The 22,854-nt window shown below is 39.1% G+C and overlaps 1 protein-coding gene across 6 annotated transcripts in view; it reads right to left on the minus strand.

The window, feature by feature from the left end:
* Nucleotides 1-3,428: 3,428 nt before the first annotated feature.
* The window catches only part of SGSM2 (small G protein signaling modulator 2), a 469,837-nt gene continuing 450,411 nt past the window's right edge, over nucleotides 3,429-22,854 (minus strand). For all 6 annotated transcript variants that reach the window (XM_056558465.1, XM_056558464.1, XM_056558463.1 and 3 more), the window contains 8 exons: nucleotides 20,239-20,421; nucleotides 18,904-19,305; nucleotides 18,622-18,746; nucleotides 18,017-18,099; nucleotides 14,822-14,931; nucleotides 9,282-9,378; nucleotides 8,453-8,620; nucleotides 3,429-6,476 (listed from right to left, as the gene is read on the minus strand). In XM_056558465.1, the coding sequence (XP_056414440.1) occupies nucleotides 6,388-6,476; nucleotides 8,453-8,620; nucleotides 9,282-9,378; nucleotides 14,822-14,931; nucleotides 18,017-18,099; nucleotides 18,622-18,746; nucleotides 18,904-19,305; nucleotides 20,239-20,421 (1,257 nt within the window). In that variant the 3' untranslated portion in view covers nucleotides 3,429-6,387. The remainder of the gene's footprint in view (nucleotides 6,477-8,452; nucleotides 8,621-9,281; nucleotides 9,379-14,821; nucleotides 14,932-18,016; nucleotides 18,100-18,621; nucleotides 18,747-18,903; nucleotides 19,306-20,238; nucleotides 20,422-22,854) is intronic.

Genomic DNA, 22,854 nt, shown 5'->3' on the forward strand with positions numbered 1-22,854 from the left:
TTCCATTAGGACAAGGAAATGATGTCTATGTGTTTAATGTTGTTTTGATGTCACTTCCTGTGTCTACCATGTGTCTTTATTAAAATACAGTGCACTGCATCACTTTTATTGTAGGTTAGGGTCTGCCACTATGATCAAACTCACACCTGTGTACTGTTAATGGCCTTAACCTACAGCGTCATAAATTGCTATGATGCTGCTAGTTTAAGAAATTAGACCTGCTTCAGGCCTGGACAATCGGCTGTAATATGGGTGCACAAACGCCCCTATATAAAATTTGTCTGAAACTTTAGTCCACATTAGATGGACTTTTCTGAGAAAACATTTGCACATCTTGATGAGTAGGGGCTGCAGGTTATTTCACCCCTAATAGTTAAAGGGGTACTCTGGCGCTAAGACATCTTATCCCCTATCCAAAGGATAGGGGATAACATGTCTTAGCGCTGGAGTACCCCTTTAAAGAGAAACTTATATCCAGGTCAACACACTGACCTTAAGATATACAGGTTGATGCGGATGACCCTGTTTCTAATATTCTTACTGGGAGAAAATCGGTGCAGCCATTCAAGACATATCTATCTTGTTGTTAATATGGTAATTTCTTCTAAAAGGGGTACTCCGCTGCTCAGCGTTTGGAACAAACTGTTCCGAACGCTGGAGCCGGCGCAGGGAGCTCGTGACGTCATAGCCGCGCCCCGTCACAGCGTCACGCCCTGCTCCCTCAATGCAAGTCTATGGGAAGGGATGAATATTTATAGAGGGGACAGAGTTATCGACAGAAGGGGGCAAAGGTATTAGTCAGAGTGGGCTGAAGAAAGCTTTACAAATATAGCAGCCGCCACCAAGTGCAGTTAAGAAGAAATTACCATATTAGCAACAAGATGAAAATCTCTGAACAGCTGCATTGATTTTCCCCCAGTAACAAGTGTCAGAAACAGGGTCACCCGCACTATCTACCTGAATATTCAGGTAAGTGCGGGTGACCCTGCTGTCAGTTTCCCTTTAAAATGATAAAACCTTAATGGATATCCACAACACAAAAAGATAAACTGCAGATTTTAAAGGGGTTATGCAGGAATAGAAAAATAGAGCTCCTTTCTTTCAAAAAACACTCCCCATCTGTCTCCAGATTGGGTGTGGTTCTGCAGCTCAGTTCCATTGAAGTGAATGGAGCCAAGTTGTAAAACCACACACAACCTGGGGACAGACGTGGAGCTGTTTTTGAAAGAAATTAGCTGTGTTTTTCTATTCCTGGATAACCCCTTTAAGATATACTCTTAAATTTGTATGTGGAAATAGTCTGCAGCATGTGGATGAGTTCCATCTCTGGTACTGGAATATGTTGAGGATTTTACACACAGGCAGGTAAAATCCAATTTTCCATTCAGTATAAACCTACCCTTAGAGTTTGTAATATATACATTCTATATATGTTTATTCTTTGAACCAGTCACATAAGTTATTTATAGAATGTCTACAACCCCTGGTATACCTCAGGAATTCCCACAGTTAGAGGATGGTCACTTACTTTTTTACTTTGTAGTAAATACACAGGTCAAAGATATGACAAAAAGCTATTTTAGTTTGATAGCTGAATCATACCTCACACACATGAACATACATGAACCATACACATGAAAAGAAATGACTTGTTAATGACATTTGTTTTTCCAGATTGGGTAGAAATTTAAATGATGGGATCACTTCGTAATTTATATTTGTAAAATACCAGCAGAAGTTTAAAAATGCAAATTAGTCTCCAGTTATAAGGAAAAGTGCTTACAAATCTTACCAAACTTGGCTAACTAAAAAAAATATAGCTCCAGCAAGAGAGCTGTCAATTGCAACAATAGAAAGGAGTATGTTTCTTTAATATGGAAATCCAAAAGATGCTAGTTGTTCCCAGCCATCTGTGTTTAAAATGTGGTAAAAGTACAAATACAGTCATGGCCGTGAATGTTGGTACCCCTGAAATTTTTCAAGAAAATGAAGTATTTCTCACAGAAAAGGATTGCAGTAACACATGTTTTGCTATACACATGTTTATTCCCTTTGTGTGTATTGGAACTAAACCAAAAAAAGGAGGAAAAAAAGCTAATTGGACATAATGTCACACAAACCTCCAAAAGTGGGGAAAATAAGATTGTTTCAAGCATGTGATGCTCCTTTAAACTCACCTGGGGCAAGTAACAGGTGTGGGCAATATAAAAATCACACCTGAAAGCAGATAAAAAGGAGAGAAGTTCACTTAGGCTTTGAATTTTGTGTCTGTGTGTGCCACACTAAGCATAGACAACAGAAAGAGGAGAAGAGGACCTGAGAAAAAAAATTGTGGAAAAATATCAACAATCTCAAGGTAACAAGTCCATCTCCAGAGATCTAGATTTGCCTTTGTCCACAGTGTGCAAGATTATCAAGAAGTTTGCAACCCATGGCACTGTAGCTAATCTCCCTGGGCGTGGATGGAAGAGACAAATTGATGAAAGGTGTCAATGCTGGATAGTCCGGATGGTGGATAAGCAGCCCCAAACAAGTTCCAAAGATATTCAAGCTGTCCTGCAGGCTCAGGGAACATCAGTGCCAGCGTGAACTATCCGTCGACATTTAATTGAAATGAAACACTATGGCAGGAGGCCCAGGAGGACCCCACTGCTGACACAGAGACATAAAAAAGCAAGACTACATTTTGCCAAAATGAACTTGAGTAAGCCAAAATCCTTCTGGGAAAACGTCTTGTGGACAGATGAGACCAAGATAGAGCTTTTTGGTAAAGCACATCATTCTACTGTTTACCGAAAATGGAATGAGTCCTACAAAGAAAAGAACACAGTACCTACAGTGAAATATGGTGGAGGTTCAATGATGTTTTGCGGCCTCTGGCACTGGGCACCTTGAATGTATGCAAGGCATCATGAAATCTGAGGATTACCAATGGATTTTGGGTCACACTGTACAGCCCAGTATCAGAAAGCTCGGTTTGCATCTGAGATCTTGGGTCTTCCAGCAGGACAATGACCCCAAACATACGTCAAAAAGCACCCAGAGATGGATGGCAACAAAGCGCAGGAGAGTTCTGAAGTGGCCGGTAATGAGTCCAGATCTAAATCCCATTGAACACCTGTGGAGAGATCTTAAAATTGCTGTTGGGAAAAGTCGTCCTTCCGATAAGAGAGACCTGGAGCAGTTTGCAAAGGAAGAGTGGTCCAGCATTCCGGCTGAGAGGTGTAAGAAGCTTATTGATGGTTATAGGAAGCAACTGATTTCAGTTATTTTTGCCAAAGGGCATGCAGCAAAATATTAAATTAAGGGTGCCAATAATTTTGTCCAGCGCATTTTTGGAGTTTGGTGTGACATTATGTTTGATTTGCTTTTTATCCTCCCTTTTCTGGTTTAGTTCCAATACACACAAAGGGAATAAACATGTGTATAGCAAAACATGTGTTACTGCAATCCTTTTCTGTGAGAAATATTTCAGGAGTGCCAACATTTACGGCCATGACTGTAAAATAGAAAAGCTATAAAAAGGAAACATAATTGTAGACAAAGGAAGACATCAACGCGATGGAAAACATAAAGCAATATGCTTTGGAAATAGAAAATGCACAACAGAAGAAATAAAAAAACAATGGTAATAGAAATCATTAGATCTCTAATAAACATAATTTGAATAAAATATGTATAGAAAAACCATAAGAAAATCAGCGCTTAACATCTAAACAAGTGAAAACAAGGTAACAATGGGCTAAAGAAAAGAATCTCAGAGTGTGGAGTATTTTAAGAAAATAATATTCAGTGATAAATCACTAATCTGAATTAGTCAAGAAAGTGATGCTGGGACATTTGGGGCACTTCTCCTACTCTATCGATAGTGAATAGGTTTGGTGACAAGGAACTTATTTTAGAATAATAATGCACCTTGCCACAGAGAAGAGTGTTAAAGGGGTACTCTGCTGCTAGACATCTTATCCCCTATCCAAAGGCGTTCTAAACAAATGCTGGGTTTCGGCGGCAGTGATCGTGACATCACAGCCATGCCCCTCGTGATGTCACACAACGCCCCCTCCATTCATGTCTATGGGATAAGATGTCTAGCAGCAGAGTACCCCTTTAACAATCTGCTTTTTGGCAAGGTGCATTATTATTCTAAAAAAAGGGGGAGTGGCCGTGACATCACGATCATGGCCGCCCACTCAAAGCGCTCTCAACAAAATGTTCATAACACTGGGGCACGGGAGTACCCCTTTAAAGCTTTTTTTCAGGTAAGGCATATCAACTCTATATATGGCCAGGAAACAGACTAAATCTGACTGAATATTTGTGGCAGAAATTACTGTAAAGGATTGGTCTAGAACAATACTTCATCCTGATGTCACTGCTCTTCAAGAAAGTTGGAATCTGCTTGATGTAGAATATTGTTTAACATTAGTGAAATCCATGCTGAGAGTTCGGGTGCCACAAAAACCTGAGAAGGTGCAACAAATAAATAATATGTTGTTTTTCATTATTTGTTAAAAAAAAATGTAATAAATAAATAAACATATGCAGTGAGTAAAATAATTTACTTTAATTCCTTTAAATGTTTCATGAAGCCAAAATGTTCAGCAAATAAATAAAAATGATTATGTGTCATATCTGATTTTTAGTATTTTTCTAATAAGTAACAAAATTGAGTGACATCCTCTAAATGTGACAGTTTCACTATTTTGTCAGGGGTTGAAAGTGTCCTATTAGGGCATATGGAGAGGTGGTGTCCTAAGTAAAAAGCTTTTTTTATTTAAAGTTATTGTTAAATAAAAGAACAGACAGAGCTTCTGTAAAATCAGTAATGGGCCCAATTCTTTCGACAATAATAATGTTTAACTACATACCCACTATTGTCTTCCAGAATATGGAAAGGTGGAAGACAGAACATCCTGCAGGCAGTTTTCATAAACACAGCACATATAACAGTCACCTTCTATTCATATCTATTCATACAAATAAAGAAGCAATGCCAAGATGTTGGCACAGCATGCACTCCCTTTGGTTTGGATAGAACGGTCAAATGAATGTTTATTGTACAGGTATATAGTTAAAATATAATGGCAGGAAACCCTCCTAACTTAAAATCATGATCTATATGCATGAAAAAGTAAACTGCTAAACTTGATTTGCCATGTTTCTTCCAATTGTCCTTACACTTACAGAGAATGTACATGCATCCATCATGCACCATGGTTCCCCACTCATAACTAATACTGCAGGCTCTTTAAACATAATACAGAAAAGACTTCAACAAAACAGAAAAGGTACTCCAATGAAGCCACAGGTACACAAAGGCCACCTTCTTATTAAAGTACATGCACCCTTTTTGGCTAAAAAAAAGCCCTTCAAAAACAAGAATGATTTATAAGGTGCAGTCCAGTTCAAAATAAAATATTTTAATTTTGCTATTTGTTATCATAAATAAGAGCTGCTTTATGTGAAAATGGACATGTCCCTGGCCACCTAGCATCTTTATATGAAAGTAGTAAACCACCTGAGAACACTTACAATTTGTAAATCAATCTTTCTTTCTTTATCTCTCTCTTTATATAGATATTGGTAAATGTGTTTCCTTTTATGACACAGAAATGTTCTCAACTTGTTTACATTTCATGAAAATACTCAAAAGCACTTGTGAAAGCAAGTCACTTGGTCACCAAGTGACATGTAATAAGCAAAGGCATCAAACTCTTGTATTTTTCTTATGTGGTTGCCTTCATAATGGGCCTTCCTTAAGATAAAGGATCATGTGAGCTGTAGACAGAACAAATCTACCATTGACACATCAGATTTTGATGATCTGGCAACCGGGATGTGGAGAAATTGTTATAGACTGCACAGCCCATCACATTCTTGGGTGTTTTTCTAAATGGTTAATCACAGTGGGTTATAGAGACACATCTGCATGCTGAACAAAATACCGAACATATATAACTTAACATGGTTTGTAAAGGACTTCATATGGCATCTGTCCTCCGAGGAAGTCAACTGAAAGGAGAAAATTTAAAAAAATTCCTTGGCCAACATAGAGTAAGATTTCAGTCCCAGAAGACAAGGATATACTCCTGCTATTACAGCAGTATGGAAATCAAGGATGCACAAAGTCTGGTGCCTTCTGATACTTCTTTCCCGTTTCACTGAAATGGGGCTCTGTAAGATATATGACCAGACACTGGCCCTTGTTTTATTTGATATGATATTGTACCTTTTTTTTCAGCAAAATGTAAAACATCCTGATTCGACACTGAAATACAGGTTAGGAGAAGTTGAGTTTTGCTGCTGCTGGACACAGTTGAAGGCCCTTTGAGCACCTCTAGATGATGATCCTGCTTTAGATGGTCTTCAGTAAAGCATGGAACTTCCTCATTTGTTTTCAATCAGAGTTTGAACCTTGTGAACAAGTTCCCGGGCTATCCTCAGAATGAGCTGCGCATCATGGTGCTCGGCCATTTCTAAGAAAGAAGCAAGACCCTAAGTTAGTCATCTGCAGATAACAAATATGAGTAGATCTCTACTTTTTTTTACATTGATGTGAAAAACCATTAGAATTATTTTATTTAACTGACTACAATCGTTTTAATAGGCTTTACATAATAACTTTGAGTAGGTCACTCCAAAACCATATTTTTTTTAAGCTAAAAATCAAAGAATTGACAAATCTTTTAATAGAACTGTACATGTTAAAGAACATTCCAATGAAAAAATGAATAACTGTGACTGTGCCTAAGCGTACTATTGGCAGGCACATGTCTTACTGGAGGCTCATAACACATCTTCTTATCCATTTAACATCATCAAGATTAGACAGTCAGCACCTGTAGCCCCATTTTGAAGAATGCCATAGTTTCCTTTTCCATGCCTTGTGTGAAGGCTTTATATCATGATATCTAGTGCCTACCTGCTCTAACTTAGGGTCCACCAATTGTACTTTGTAATGCCCCCTTTCATTTTACCAAAAAATGAACAGTGCAACAAAAAAAAAAATAAAAAAATAAAAAAATATATATATATATATATATATATATATATATTTGTGGGGATAACTTGAAAAGAAAACCACAATTTTGCACATTTTGTTCATTTTTATGCAGTGCATTTTATGGTAAAACTGGCATGTTATCTTTATTCTGCAAAACAATCAAAATGTTACCCATGTTTTTTTTAATTATTGTACTGTTGTAAAATAAACTCAAACTATTTAAACAAAATGAGTAAGCTTAAAATTGCACTATTCTGACCCCCTATATTTTTTTCATATACACGGCTGTATGATGGCTCATTTTTTGCTCCATGATCTGTATTTTTTTATCTGTATTGCATATATGTGACTTCTTGATCACTTTTTAATAATTTTTTTCTGGGATATGATTTCACCAAAAATCATGAATTTTGGACACACTGTAATGCCAAATATGTTTATTTATTTTCTGTCAATTCTTTGTGGTCACTCAGCCCCGCAACTGCTTTAGATGCGGTGGTCACTACGAATCTACTGTAAATGTTTAATGGTGGTCATCCACGTGAGCAAGCGCAGGGCGTAAATGTTTGTCCTGGCACCTTAAGTACCAGGGCACCAGGACATCCATTTATGTCCAATGTCAATAAGGGGTTAACAATAACTTAAAAAGGACCTGTGGTCAATATAAAGACATCAAGTTTTGTATATAATGCTGTTGCCTTTAGTGCCCTGATTGCAAAGCTGTTTTTATTTTGTTGCTATGTCGCCATTCATAAGATATAAGGATTCTATTTGTTTGACTGTCTGCACTTTTCTCTGCATAGTCAGATGTGCAGGAACTTTGTTTCTAGAAGGGTGTGAATGCTAGGTTCAGGGGGTGTAAATATGAATCAGCCTAGCATTTACACTCCTTTTTTAAGTCAAATTCCCACACATCTGACTATGAAGAGAAAAGTTCTGATGGTCATCCAAATACTAAAAGCCCTAAATCAACATTGTTGGAATTTAAAGCAACCGAGACTACAACATGATATATAAATGATATCCCATCTTAAGAATTTATTCCATATCCACAGGATACTGAGACCAGCGTTGACCAACATCTATTCTACTATATGGGGATTATGAAAAAAGCTACGCAGGCTGCAGTCAGCTCCTTCCGAGACTCCTATAAACTTGAATGGAGTCACAAATGTGGCTACCTCTCTACTGAACTCTATAGAGCCTGCAGTGCACACAGCTCACCATATCCTTGCTTTCTCAAAGGTGATGGTTCCAGAGGTTGAACCACATCTACCAGGCATTCATGGCATATCATGTGGATAGAGGAATAGGATGGGAATACATCTATATTTTCAGCACCACAAAGTGTTAACATGTCATGTTAGTCACCAGTCAGGGTAAGAAATGTAACAGTCAATATAACAGACCCATAACTCGTTCAGCACCCATTAATGCTCATGTTCTTACCATTAAAAAACTTGATGATATCTGTAAAATCCATGTTGTTGTCTCTTACAATCTCTCGATAAACTTGCACAAGAGCTAAAGCGATGAACAATACGAAATGTTCTGAGGAAATTTGTCTGGCTGCCCATATAACTTCCCAAACAGCGAATACATCTTCATACAACAATTCTGCCAAAAAGAATACATACCTTGATTTTAGGATAAGCATAAGATGTTTGGGATAAATGAAATCACATGAGGAAATAATAGTTCAGCTCACTAACGCAGTAAAGGTTAAAGAGGTTAACCCCCTCCCCCTTTTTAGATCCCCAGGCTGTGATTAGAAGAATAAAAACAGTACTTACCTGTCTGATCCCCTGCCTCTGCAGGTCCAACACTCACAGCCTCCATGTCCCTGTATCGACACACAGGGAAGGCCCACTCAGCCAATCACTGTCCTACGCTGGGCACCACAATGTCCAGTGAATGGCTGCATAGGCATTTCCTTGGGTTGAGATGGAGAGCAGGAAGCAGTCAACAGCAGGGACCAGTGTGCAGCGAAACAGCAGCCACAGGGGATCAGGCAGTAAATTTGTCTGTCCTGTGAAACAGTTTCCCTCCTCCAATCTCATATCAGGTTCTCATGATGTCACCAGAACCAGAGGCTATTGCTAAAACACAACAGCTAACAGAAGACTGGATGCAAATATACATTGGTTCTGCACAAAGCAAAGCAAATCTAGGCACATGTTTACTATGTTTCAAATTAGTTTTTGATTTAAAAAAACAACACACTTACATAATAGATACAAATGTTCTATAGTGACTATGTAATCACATAAAAAAATACCTCTTTTAAAATCAAGAAGAAACCAACGATAACAGAAATAGAAATGAGTGTAGTCTCCATTCTGGTGCATGAGTTCAAAGAGCTCAGAGTCCAAAATCTGGAAAACAAAACATTGCATTTAAAGGAAAAGCGTGGCAGTGTATTGACATTATCTACATGATGTTCTCAGTAAATTTCATAAGATTCTGTGGTGGCCCAGTACAGGAGTTGCACCCCTGTGCCTTTGCTGCCCTGTCAAGCAGACTCCATTCAGTGACCCCTGGGCCCCTCTTTTGTCTGTATTCCCTATATAGTTAACCACCTGTGTTATCTAATGTAATGTATTTAACTTGTCATATACCTTTAACCCCTTAAGGACGCAGCCCATTTGGGCCTTAAGGACGCAGACAATTTTATTTTTACGTTTTCGTTTTTTCCTCCTCGCCTTCAAAAAAAATCATAACTCTTTTATATTTTCATCCACAGACCAGTATCAGGGCTTGTTTTTTGCGCGACCAGTTGTCCTTTGTAACGCCATCACTCACTTTACCATAAAATGTATGGCGCAACCAAAAAAATACTATGTGTGTGGGGAAATTAAAAAGAAAACCGCAATTTTGCTAATTTTGGAAGGTTTCGTTTTCACGCTGTACAGTTTACGGTAAAAATGACATGTGTTCTTTATTCTTTGGGTCAATACGATTAAAATGATATCCATGATAACATACTTTTCTATTACTGTTGCACTTAAAAAAATCACAAACTTTTTAACCAAATTAGTACGTTTAAAATCCCCCTATTTGAAGACCTATAACTTTTTCATTTTTCCGTATAAGCGGCGGTATGAGGGCTCATTTTTTGCGCCATCATCTGTACTTTTTATTGATACCATATTTGCTTATATAAAACTTTTAATACACTTTTTTGGGAATAAAAGGTTATAAAAAAGCAGCTATTTTGGATTTTTTTTTTTTTTTTTTACGTTCACTCCGTTTACCGTACGGTATCATTAACATTTTATTTTAATAGTTCAGATATTTACACACGCGGCAATACCAAATATGTATATAAAATATTTTTTAACACTTTTTGGGGTGAAATAGGGAAAATGGGACAATTTATGTTTTTATTGGGGGAGGGGGTTTTTCAAATTTTTTTTACTTAATTTTTTTACTTAAATTTTTACACTTTAACAGTGCCCATAGGGGACTATTTATAGCAATCATTCGATTGCTAATACTGTTCAGTGCTATGTATAGGATATAGCACTGATCAGTGTTATCGGTCATCTTCTGCTCTGGTCTGCGGGAAGGCAGATCAGAGCAGAAGACGCCCCGAAGGCAGCGGAGCCAGGTGAGGGGACCATCTGCTGTGCTGGATGATCGGATCACCGCGGCAGCGCTGTGGGTGATCCGATCATCCATTTAAGTGACCGCGATGCTGCAGATGCCATGATCTGTATTGATCACGGCATCTGAGGGGTTAATAGCGGACATCCGCGGGATCGCGGCTGTCCGCCATTACTGGCGGGTCCCTGGCTGCGATCAACAGCCGGGCCTGCCGCGCATGATCCGGGCATCGCTCCGATGCCCGCGGCTATGCTTAGGACGTAAACGTACGTCCTGGTGCGTTAAGTACCAGCTCATCAGGACGTACATTTACGTCCTTCGTCGTTAAGGGGATAAATACTGCTGTCATGTGTTGTAACTAAGGAAGGTACCAGTGACCATGTGACATACAGGGTGACCTATGGGACCTCTCCAGAGTCTCCCCTATTTAAGCTCTGGGAGGCGCTAGTTCAGTCTCTTAGTCTCTTCATTACTGAGTGCAGCAAGGCCAAGTCCCGAGAGAGAGTGTCTGGTGTCCTGAGGAGGCCTAAAGCCTACCACACAGCCACGCATCCACAAGTCCACTACCCCACAGGTGAACGTCAAAATCTGGTAAGCTACAAAAGGGGTAAAGTCTGTCTAGTCAGTCACAGTCAAGTCAGTCAAGATTAATCTGTGTCAAGTCAGCGTGGGCTTGCATCAAATTGTCCAAGTCCACTACAAGTCCAAGCGAGCCCTAAAGTCTCTGAAGTCACTGATCACATTCTTGGGCCTGGCTAAGCTGTTAAAACTGTTACACACCTGTCTAACTCAGTAAAGCAGCCGTTGTTCAGTAACATGGCGACGGAGTCATTATTTGCCCCTGTGCCTAGCGCAGCTGTATACCTTCGGGTGGTGTAGAGGTTAAACCACGCCCTGGCATCACATATACAAGGGATTAATGCAATCTGCCCCTGGGGTAACAACATCTGCCCTCATCACACCCTCACCACAATTCACTATATGGAACCATACGCTAATCATGTACCACATTAGTAGGTTATAGACTATAACAAAAAAACTCCATGAAGGAGATTTATCAAGGGATTTAGAGTCTAGAGTGCACGTAAGCAACTTTTTTGTGCGACTTTTGTGGTTAAGCAAAAAATACCAATCAGCCCTACCTAAGCAATTTTCAGTTTTCACTACTTTGCAGTGGTTGGGAATTGATCAAGTGTGAAAGTCACAAACCCCCTTCAAATGTTGCAAGTGTAAGCTAGGTCAGGCCTGTCTTACAAACTTGCACAAAAAGTACTTGTTACCCGCCCCTGCCCCACGACTACAACTCTCAGCATGCCCTTACTGTAAGGGCATGATAAGAGTCGTAGTTGTGCGGCGGGGCAGATGACAAGCTTGTCACCTGCCCGCACATCTCCTGCCTGAGCCAAACGACTACAACTTCCAGCATGTCCTTACTGCAAGGGCATGCTGGGAGTTGTAGTTGTGCGGCGAGGGTGGCATGAGATGTGTGAGCAGGTGACAATAAATGTTCTAACCTATTTTCTGTGTTTTTTTTTTCTTCTCATTCCAGATCCGTGTATCCTTTGGAATACTTCAGATTTGATGGACTACTACAATGACTAGCATTATTTTTGTTAAATGTTAATAAAATGGTTAACAAGGGCTAGTGGGGGAATGTTTTTTTAAATAAGAATATTTTTTTTAAATTTGTTGTGTTTATTTTTACTTGACAGGCTTAGTAGTGGAGGCTGTCATATAGACTGAATTCATTACTAAGCCAGGGCTTAGCGTAAGCCCCAAAAACAGCTAGTGCTAACCCCCAATTATTACCCTGGTACCCACCACCACAGGGGTGCCAGGAAGAGCCGGTACCAACAGGCCCGGAATGTCAAAAATGGCGCTCCTGGGCCTAGGCGGTAACAGGACAGAGTTATTTAGGCTGGGGAGGGCCAGTAACAATGGTCCTCGCCCACTCTGGTAACATCAGGCTGTTTTTGCTTGGTTGGTATCTGGCTGAGAATTAAAATAGGGGAACCCTATGCGTTTTTTTTATATTTAATTATTTATACCAAAAATGTGTGGGGTTCTTCATATTTTCATTCTCAGCCAGATACCAACCAAGCAGCAACAGCCTGCCGGCTCTTCCCTGTACCGGGGTAATAATTGGGGGTTAGCGCTAGCTGTTTTTGGGGCTAAAGCTAAGCCACGGATTAGTAATGGACTCCGTATATAAGATGGCTTCCACTACTAAGCCTGTAAAGTCTATTGGGCTTTAATTTGAGGCGGAATCTACACATGGAATCTGTGCGGAATTCCACATGTGGAAATTCTGCCGTGTGAATAGATCCTAAGATGATTCCACTGACAGCAGGGCGCTGGGTAAACATGCTGGTGCTAGGACCGTTCAGAAATGTGCCATCTCATAGACGGCAAGGCCTTTCTGTGCCGACTCGGCAGAAAGTATAGACATGTCTATTCTTTCTGCAGACTCGAGGTTTCTGTGGCAATTCCACCACATGCACAGTGCAGCTGAATACCATTGAAATCAATGGGACTCTGCTGCTGCAGAATGTCCGTGCGGAATGTTTATGCGGAATTCCGGATGAAAAATTCCATTGTGTCAACATAGCCTAAGTGTCCCAGGTATGCTGATGCTCATTTGCTGCACCTTATGTGGAAAAGTCCTCACATTGGGCAGTTCTGGATGGATGTCCTCCATCTTTTGAAACGTATGTATAGTCTTACCCTCCCCTATTACCTGTTCTTGGCTAACTCAACGGTAGTGAGGGATGCAGACTGGTACCTGAAGGTTTCTGTATCAGAAAGCTAATTGCGACTGGTTGAGGACCACACCACCAACTGTTAATGAATTGATTTCCAGGCAAAATCAAATCATTTGATTGGAAAAGGGGGTTTACAAAATTTTTAGACCCAATTTTACCTTCTACACATAAATTAAGGTGTCTGTTTGAGGCATTTCTCCAGGGGCTGGAGTACGCTCTGGAGGAAGGTCTTAAAGGGGTACTCCGGTGAAAACCTTTTTTCTTTTAAATCAACTGGTGGCAGAAAGTTAAACATATTTGTAAATTACTTCTATTAAAAAATCTTAATCCTTCCTGTACTTATTAGCTGCTGAATACTACAGAGGAAATTATTTTCTTTTTGGAATGCTCTCTGATGACATCACAACCACAGTTCTCTCTGCTGACGTTGTTATTATAATAATAACGCTTTATTTATTGTTGTCCTTAGTGGGATTTGAACCCAAGTCCCCAGCACTGCAAGGCAGCAGTACTAACCACTGAGCCACCTTGCTGCCCTTAGCACATCTGCTATGCATGGTTGCTAAAATGGACAGAGATGTCAGCAGAGAGCACTGTGTTCGTGATGTTATCAGTGTTTCAAAAAGAAAGGAATTTCCTCTGTAGCATTCAGCAGCTAATAAGTACTGGAAGGATTAAGATTTTTTTAATAGAAGTAATTTACAAATATGTTTAACTTTCTGCCACCAGTTGATTTAAAAGAAAAAAGGTTTTCACCGGAGTACCCCTTTAAGGACTCATGTTAGAGGTCCTAGGTGTTTGATTAGCATCCTGGAATACTTCAAAATTCTCACCAAGCTGATTTTAGGATGAAAATGTTAGATGAAATTTTATTTATTTCACTGTGTGCACAGCGCAGCAGAATCCCGTTAAATTCTGCTGCTCCGGAATCTCCGGAAATTCTGAGGTGTGAACATGGCCTAAGAATGGCAAAAAAAAGTTGAAGTAGCATCTGTTCTTTAGTTTATTTAACCCATTATAATCTGCACCTGGTTTTGGCTTTAAAGCTGCAGCAAAAGATGCACAGTTTTGGCCCGTTTGCCTCAGTACATCATGTGTATTTCGTCCACACTATCAAAGAGGTGCACGGCCATAAATAGCAAAGTACCAAGGAGACAGACATGTTTCTACACATGGTCCATACTGGAGTGAGATTACGCAAAAATGTGAGTGTTTGCCTAAAAATGTTGCACCAAAAGTCACAGTTGATAAATCCCTGGTCACTGCAAAAAACTTACCATGCCGGTTCAAGGTGTTTACATGAAAGAGTCTAAATGTGTTGAGCAAAAATGTTGTCACTTTTCACCCATTGTGCAAAAATTAGCAACTTTTTAACACCAACAAAAAAAAGGGTTAAACAATGATACATTTCCCCCTTACAGTTTATATCTAGGATGAATATATAACTCACCTGGATCAAAGATCTCATGTTTGCAAAGTGCGTGTCCATGGCACCTCCATTTGGGAAGTTTTGACTCATTCTCTTCATGAGCTGGGTAAAACAGCTATATGCCATTACATCTATAGACAGAATATATTATTATTCGCTGCCTACATATCAAGTTGATATGAAAGTTTATAGGAAAAGTACACTAGTATTATACACTATTCTACATTATATTGTTCAAATCCACAGCGTGCTTTGAAAGTTATATTTTGCTATTTTTACTCTTGCAATACTGTGAGTGAAATTTGCCAAAAATATGCAGCAAAATCCACAGTAAAATGAATCTCAACATTCTGCTACACCAATACTGTTATAACTGAATGTAACATTAAACTGCTTGGAGATAACTATAAATAATAAAAATTATTTTGTGCTTATGTAGAGCAGCATAGGCTCTTATCTTAGGAATAATGTAGAGGTTCTGCCTTGGTATGCCTTGTTCTAGCTGATGTGACAGACATTCATTTTCAGCCATACTGATTTCTGTTTCCACACTGAAATGATTTTCTAATGCTGTCTACATTTTTCACGAATCCTCTGGGAGAGAGGGGGAGAGAGAGAGATTGGAGTCTCTTCACTGCAGTTATCAATGAAGCTGTTGGTGCAGGGGTTCAGGCAGGTGAACTGATCAGTCCTAAGTGGGTTAGTGTCAGTTCACATTATGTGCAGTTTTGACATGGTTACTTATTTAAAGTTTGAAATATAGCCATTAAAAGAAAGTGATTAGACTATAATCACAAATAAGACGTTTAAGGAAGATTTGACGTCTTCAGGCTGTTCACATGTTGAGTTTTTATCATATTTGTGATGCATATTCATTGTGTTTTGGCTGTGTCTTTGTTGTGATTTTTTTTTATTTTTTTATTTTAATTTTATTTTATGTTACAACTTACAAAAAGATAAAAAAGAAATTATTACAGAGCACACATATAATTGCTTTATTCCTCCACGAGGAAAAAAAAATAAAAAAATTAAATTATTAAAACCATTTCTCCTAAATTTTATTTTGCCAAATAAGCTTTCTCTTAGAACTCTTCCCTGATTTTTCTGACCAAATGAATCCAGGCTTCAAAGCTCGGTGCATTATCTGAAAACCAGTTCCTTAGAATAACTTTAGCACAGAGGAAAAGCTTAATTGGCAGAATACCTTCTATTCCATTTCAATTCTTGATACCCAATATAACCTCTTGAAATGTAAGAGATTCGACATTTGAAATTCTCCATTTCCCTTAATACTTTCTCAAAGTATTTTTGAGTTTCTTGGCATACCCATATCATGTGGTGGAAATTGAAATCCTCCATACCGCAGCTTGGGCAATTAGAGTCTACCCAACAGTTAAACCTGAAAAGCTTTCTGGGGGAGTAGTACAAGTTATGTATACACAAAAATTGTCCTATTCTGAAATTTTTATTAACTATTTTAGCCTTACCCTTTTTCTTCCCCACACAAATTTACCCATACTAAGTTCTAGTTTGTCAAACCAGGAGGTGGTGACCCAGATCGGTGAATCTGAATTTAAAATATATAGTAATTGGGGCAAAATAATCATTTTAATAATAAAGATTCTATCTCCCATGGAGAGGGGTCGTTTTTCCCACACTGCTATTATCTTTTTTAAGTTTAACAAGTAAGGCTTAACATTGTCAGAAAAAAAGGACTTAGGGTCTGATGATAACTTGATGCCTAAATATGTTATAGTTCCCCCTTTAGGTATCTTAAATGTAAATTTCTTCCTCTTTGGCTCATGGTTCAATGGTATTAAATAGGGCTTAGTCCAGTTTATATGCAGCCCGGATATACAACCGTATTTTCCAATAATAGACATAACTTTAGGTTATCACAGCTATAGGATTTTTAATATAGAGCAAAATGTTGTCTGCGTAAAGTGGTATTTTATCCTACTCAACTCTAAGTCCAAACCCTTCAATCTCTTTATCTGCTCTTATTGCTAGGGCAAGGGATTCAATATATAAAGAAAAAAGCAAAGGGGAGAGGGGACAGCCTTGGCATGTACCTCTGGATAGTTCAAATCACTCAGAGGATATGCCGTCAATTAATACAGCGGCCATCTGGTGTATAATAAAGCATTTTGACTAGGTCTAGATAATGTGGTCCCAGCCTGAACTCTTCCAGTGTCCTCCACATGAAGTCTCCACTCCACTCTGTCAAACACCTTGACTGCATCCAGTGACAGAATGGAGTGGAGGTCCTTCTCCATTATCTGGATCCCTGCAAATGTTCTATTGATGTTCTCATAAATAGACCTCCCAGGTATAAACCCTTTTTGGTCCTTATTAATAAGGTCCTGTATCACCCCATTTAGTCTCTTAGTTAGTATTTTAGAAAATAATTTAGTGCCTGCATTTGTCAAGGATATCGGTCTATATGACTCAACTAGGGCTGGGTCTTTACGCTTTTTGGGAATTAAAACTATGTTTGCATCAAGCATAGTTTGTGGTAAAGAACCGGTCTCATAGGATTCATTTATAACTTGAAACAAAATTGGGGTCAAGACTAAAGAAATTCTACGATAAAATTCATGCATTTTCACAGTGATAGCGCAAAATCAAAATAAAGCCATTTTGCTGTGTTTTCTGGAAAGTTGCTACAAAAACGCAGAAACAACAAGGCAAAACGCAATGTGTAAACAGGGGACATGTATAAGCAGCAGCAGTAATATACAGATAGAGGAGGGTGGCAATGTGGGTGTGAGTTGCCACAAGGGATTTTATAGGTAATGATGTTATACTGTAGTTCACAGGAAGCCAGCTAAACTAGGACAAACTACTTCCTGTGAAACAAAGCTACATAGGTCTAAATTGATGCAATATGTGAAATGAAACATATTTCAAATGTACAAGCATTTATGAAAATGTGCTATTTGAGAAATATAGACTTACTAATCCCCAAGGGCCTGCATTGTTTTGATAACCTTCTGCCCTTGGTTATGACCTACTAAAGTGGTAAGGCCTGCTCAGTGGTCAGGCCCATCTCTGTATCATTTATATTACATTTGGAAACATAAGAGTATGCAGGAAAATAAGAACTTAATGGTAAATATTTCTAGAATTTTTAGGTATTATTTTTCAACAGGTAGGCAGACATTTATATTGTTTTATGGCATAAACATTTTTTTTGTTAATGGCTATTTAACTTACCATTCTCTAAAACCACCATTAATGGAGCCAGGAGGTCACACATGCCTTGGACATACCCTACATCCAGGTGCTCCCACACATAGCTGTAAGAAACAGGAAAGCAGCAGGATTCAACTATTAGATGTATTACACTTTTCCCCCACAACCATACTACCTCAATCACCATTTTTTTAAATCTTTTTCACACAATTTTTGACCCAAGAATATCTGGTTTGCAAATTGCATAATAGCGGTTGTTGTATCAAAGAAAAAGGACAATTAAGTAAGAAATATTGGAAAAATGCAAAAAATTAAATAAAATAAAAAAAGACTCAGAAATGGACTGAGTAGCAAAAAAGTTTTCAGCAATTTTTACCTGTCCTTTTCAGGCTCAAAATTGACTATAAAATGGTGAATGTCAGTAATTACATAAGATGATAAACGTGCTATGGGCGGGGTTATGACAAACATGGCAGGCATGAAAATGACATTTTAGTGAGTAGTGCTTATTATAGAGAGGCTTCACATGATAAGAAAAATGTAGCTGCTTTCTATTATAGTATGGTTGGTAACAATTTGCACCTCTTTTTTCTTACAGAAAATGAAGTTGCCCAGGACTTATGTACCTGCACATGATGTTCCGAAGTTTTTCTAAATTATCAGGTGTAAAATACCAGTAATTCCTATCACATCTCTGGACATCCTTGTCAATTCGATGTAAGTTTAAGGCAATAGTGTCCAACAATTCTATCTAATAAAGAGAGAGAGAAAATCCTTAACAAATAAACCATATCAATCCGAGTACAATTTATATGGAAATAGGATTCTGTGAAAAAACTGTAGCAATTAAAATGTCACAGGCCACTTTAATGGAAAATGTCATCAATAGCATGTTTACCACCACTTACTGTATATGAAGTAGGGCACATGGAAGAGATATCCTCAGAATTATTTAAATACTCTAGCTGGGAGCACAGCTGCTCTTCACATATAGAATCCTGCATCTTGAGAACACCCTTGGTTTTTCGTGATGAACCCAAAGTCATTTCTGTCCTATCAGACTCTGTACTTGATTCGTCTTCCTCAAAGCATATGCTTTGCTGATCATCGATGCTGGAAAGGATCCCAGAAGTCACAGAGTAATTACGAGAAGAGGGAAGACCAGAATCTGGAGAGTCAAACTCCACTGACTGCTGTGGTTCAGCTGCCACCAAAGCAGATGGAGTAGCAGGGGTGAGCAAGGATGTTTTATCGTTCCGACATTTGAGATCTCTGTCTGTCACATCTAGTTCTTCTGTAGACATAAAAACCTGAGAAATAAAAATATTAACTAATGTAAAATAAGAAAGCCATGACTAATATGTATAATTTACATTTGTTAAAGAGGTATTCCAGGAATAAAAAAACAGGGCTTTTTTCTTTCAAACACCTCTCCCTTTTTGTCTCCAGTTTGGGTGTGGTTCTGCAGCTCAGTTCCACTGAAGTGAATGGAGCCAAGTTGTAATACCACACCCAAAGTGGAGACAAGGAGGGCGCTGTCTTTAACAGAAAAAAAAGGCCTGTTTTTTTATTCCTGGAATACCCCTTTAATTATGATAATTGACAGAATCAGACTGGGGCTTCTTAGGCCTACCATCCATGCTAAACATGTGCAAGCCTTCTGAAGCTATGTTAATATTGCATACCGTATTTAGGACATATGATTTATAGGACCTAATAGGCTGTGAATCAATCCAAAAGAAATAATTTCATGGGGCAAGGGATTGGTCCAGTACTATCTCCAAATGCTATTATCTTCTTTAGGACCCTTGGTGCTTTGATACACTGGGGGCTAATTATTGTAATAGAATCTGAGAGCGCTGAAGGATCCTCTGGTGCTCTTGGACTCATACGAAACATATTAACTTATCAGTATAAGTATAAAAATACCCCAAAAAACATGAAAAGACCATAAATATTCCATGCAGATGTTGCCTATAGTTGTGTTCATAGCTGGATCCCAGTGTTGATAACCATAGCTTGCTTTAGTGGCCAAACATGCCTTCCATACAATGATAATAATAATTATAATACTAATCATAACAAAAAAGGTAAACTAGTAATTCTAGTGGTTCTCAATCTTTACTCAAAACAATATGCTATGTTAGAAAAGTGAAAGAAATTGTTGTAAAATTAACATTTTAAATTCTAAAGTCATGAAAAATTATATTGTAGTTCAAAAAGGAAAAATCCAGGTGTCTTACATCATTACTAATGGTAGAGTCCCGGTGAATGAGACGTTGCACATGGCTGTCAATACTACTACCAGACGACAGCTTAGCATAAATGGCCGAGTGAGATTCCTTCTCCCGCAGCTTGACTATCACCTCGCAGGCTTTCCATTCTGCCATCACCTTTTGGTACCTGGAGGCAATTGCTTCATCAACCTATGGTTAAGAACAAAAACACTTAAAAGTTTTTCAATCCAGTAATAAATAACAGGTGCATAAAACATAATACGATAAATAATTACTACATGCATGACTAAGGGGGTCCATCCCCGAAACGCTGTCGCGTCCATGGCTGGGAGAGTCAGACAGAGGCACACACCGGCCTATAAAACGCACCCTAATTTTTCCAAGGAAATTTTGGTAAAAATTTTTTTTTACCAAAATATCCTTGGAAAAATGAGGATGTATGTGTGTGCAGGTGTACCTCACCCTGTTTCTGGCGGCTTCTGCAGTTCAATGATTTAAAGCAACCGCTTTAAATCATTGACGTGCAGTGGCTTCCGAGAGTCCATAGTGCCGCTGCTCTATTCCCTCCCTGTCCCCGGTTTTATAGTTAAATATCCCGCCGCTGCCACGGCCCAATTCCCTCCCCGACCGCCATTTTATAGTAAAATATCCCGCCGCCGCCACTGCCCAATTCCCTCCCCATCCCCGGTTTTATAGTTACATGTGCCCTGGGGAGTGCGGTCCTTCATGCTCCAGAGGTCTCCTGATCTGTCACTGGGCGCCGCGCACTGACTGACGAGTGACGTCGTGTTGAGGACGTCACTCGTCATTACGCAGCGCACAGTAACAGATCAGGAGACCGCCGGAGCATGAAGGACCGCAGTCCCCAGGGCACATGTAACTATAAAACCGGGGACGGGGAGGGAATTGGGCAATGGCGGCGGCGGGATATTTAACTATAAAATGGGGACGGGGAGGGAATTGGGCCATGGCGGGACATATAACTATAAAACCAGGGGACAGGGAGGGAGTTGGGCAATGGCGGGACATATAACTATAAAACCGGGGACGGGGAGGGAATCGGGCAGTGGCCAGGCAGAAGCTGCTGCAGTTCAATGATTTAAAGCGCCCGCTTTAAATCATTGAACTGCAGCGGCTTTTGCGTGGTCACAGTCTATCGGCGTATAACACGCAGATAGATTTTAGGCTAAAAATTTTTGCATAACAAATGCGTGTCATACGCCGATAAATACGGTAACCATGGATCCGTGAGGGATTGCCCTATTGGTTACTACATATGAAATGTTTATTTTTGTGCTACTTCCACGCACATTTACATTTTGAACAGAGATTTCTTTGAGGAGTTGAGTGGAGCTCCAAAAGCGGGTTGAAAGTCTATGCTACAATTTGCAGGTTGTGCTGATTGTTGTTATATCTACCATTTAAATGCATTGCAGACATTCTATATGGGGGGGGGGAGGGGGGATTTTCTCTAAGCAAAAGCTATTGTGTGAATCTATATCACTGGTGTCACCATTTACTGTACTCCTTTACTGTACTCCTGTCTGTGCTGTGAAGCATTACTGGGCAATGATCTGTACAGGAAGTCTCAGCTTAGTTGTATGCAAGATGAATGTAAGTTGCACCAAACAGCGACATACTACGGGGGAGATTTATTAAAATCTGTCCAGAGGAAAATTTGTTGAGTTGCCCATAGCAACCAATCAGATCACTTCTTTCATTTTTGAAAAGGCCTCTAAAAAATAAAAGAAGTGATCTGATTTGTTGCTATGGGCAACTCAGCAACTTTTCCTCTGGACAGGTTTTGATAAATCTCCTCCTATATAGTTCCTATTGAGGCTTTGCTTGTAAACTGTTACACCTGAAAGTCAAGCTGCTACACTGCATAAAGTCTAAAAATGTGTAGTTCCACCATTACAGTGAGGAGCCTTGTGTATAATGGGTGTTACAAATATTTAATTTTTTTTAGACAGACCTCTGTGCCCTGTGCCATAATTTCAACTTCCTTTTTCAATCGAAACACAATTCAGTCAGATAGTACTATCATATGTATGGCTTAAAGGGGTATTACGGTGAAAAACAATTGTTTTCATATCAACTGGCTCCAGAAAGTTAAAGATTTATAAATTACTTCTATTACAAATCTTAATCCTACCTGTACTTATCAGCTGCTGAAGTTGAGTTCTTCTTTTTAGTCTGACCACTGTGTTCTCTGCTGACACCCCTGTCTGTCTCAGGAACTGTCCAGAGTAGGAGCAAATCCCCATAGCAAACCTCTAATGCTTTGGACAGTTCCTGAGACAGACAGAGGTGTCAGCAGAGAGCACTGTGGTCAGACAGAAAAGAACAACTCAACTTCAGTAGCTGATAAGTACTGGTAGGATTAACATTTTATAATAGAAGTAATTTACAAATCTGTTTAACTTTCTGGAATACCCCTTTAACATTTCCCATGCCCACACAATTGCTTCTATTTTATCATTTCCATGCTGGGTCCCCCTTAACTGTTATGACATTTAGATACTTTGGAATAATGGTATGTTACATGTTGTCATGACCCAAAAAAATCATGTGAACAGTGTTGTGGTCTTCATAGACTAAGGGACTTCTTGGACTGTAGAA

Source organism: Hyla sarda, chromosome 2 (genome assembly GCF_029499605.1).
Source record: "Hyla sarda isolate aHylSar1 chromosome 2, aHylSar1.hap1, whole genome shotgun sequence".
Taxonomy (NCBI): domain Eukaryota; kingdom Metazoa; phylum Chordata; class Amphibia; order Anura; family Hylidae; genus Hyla; species Hyla sarda.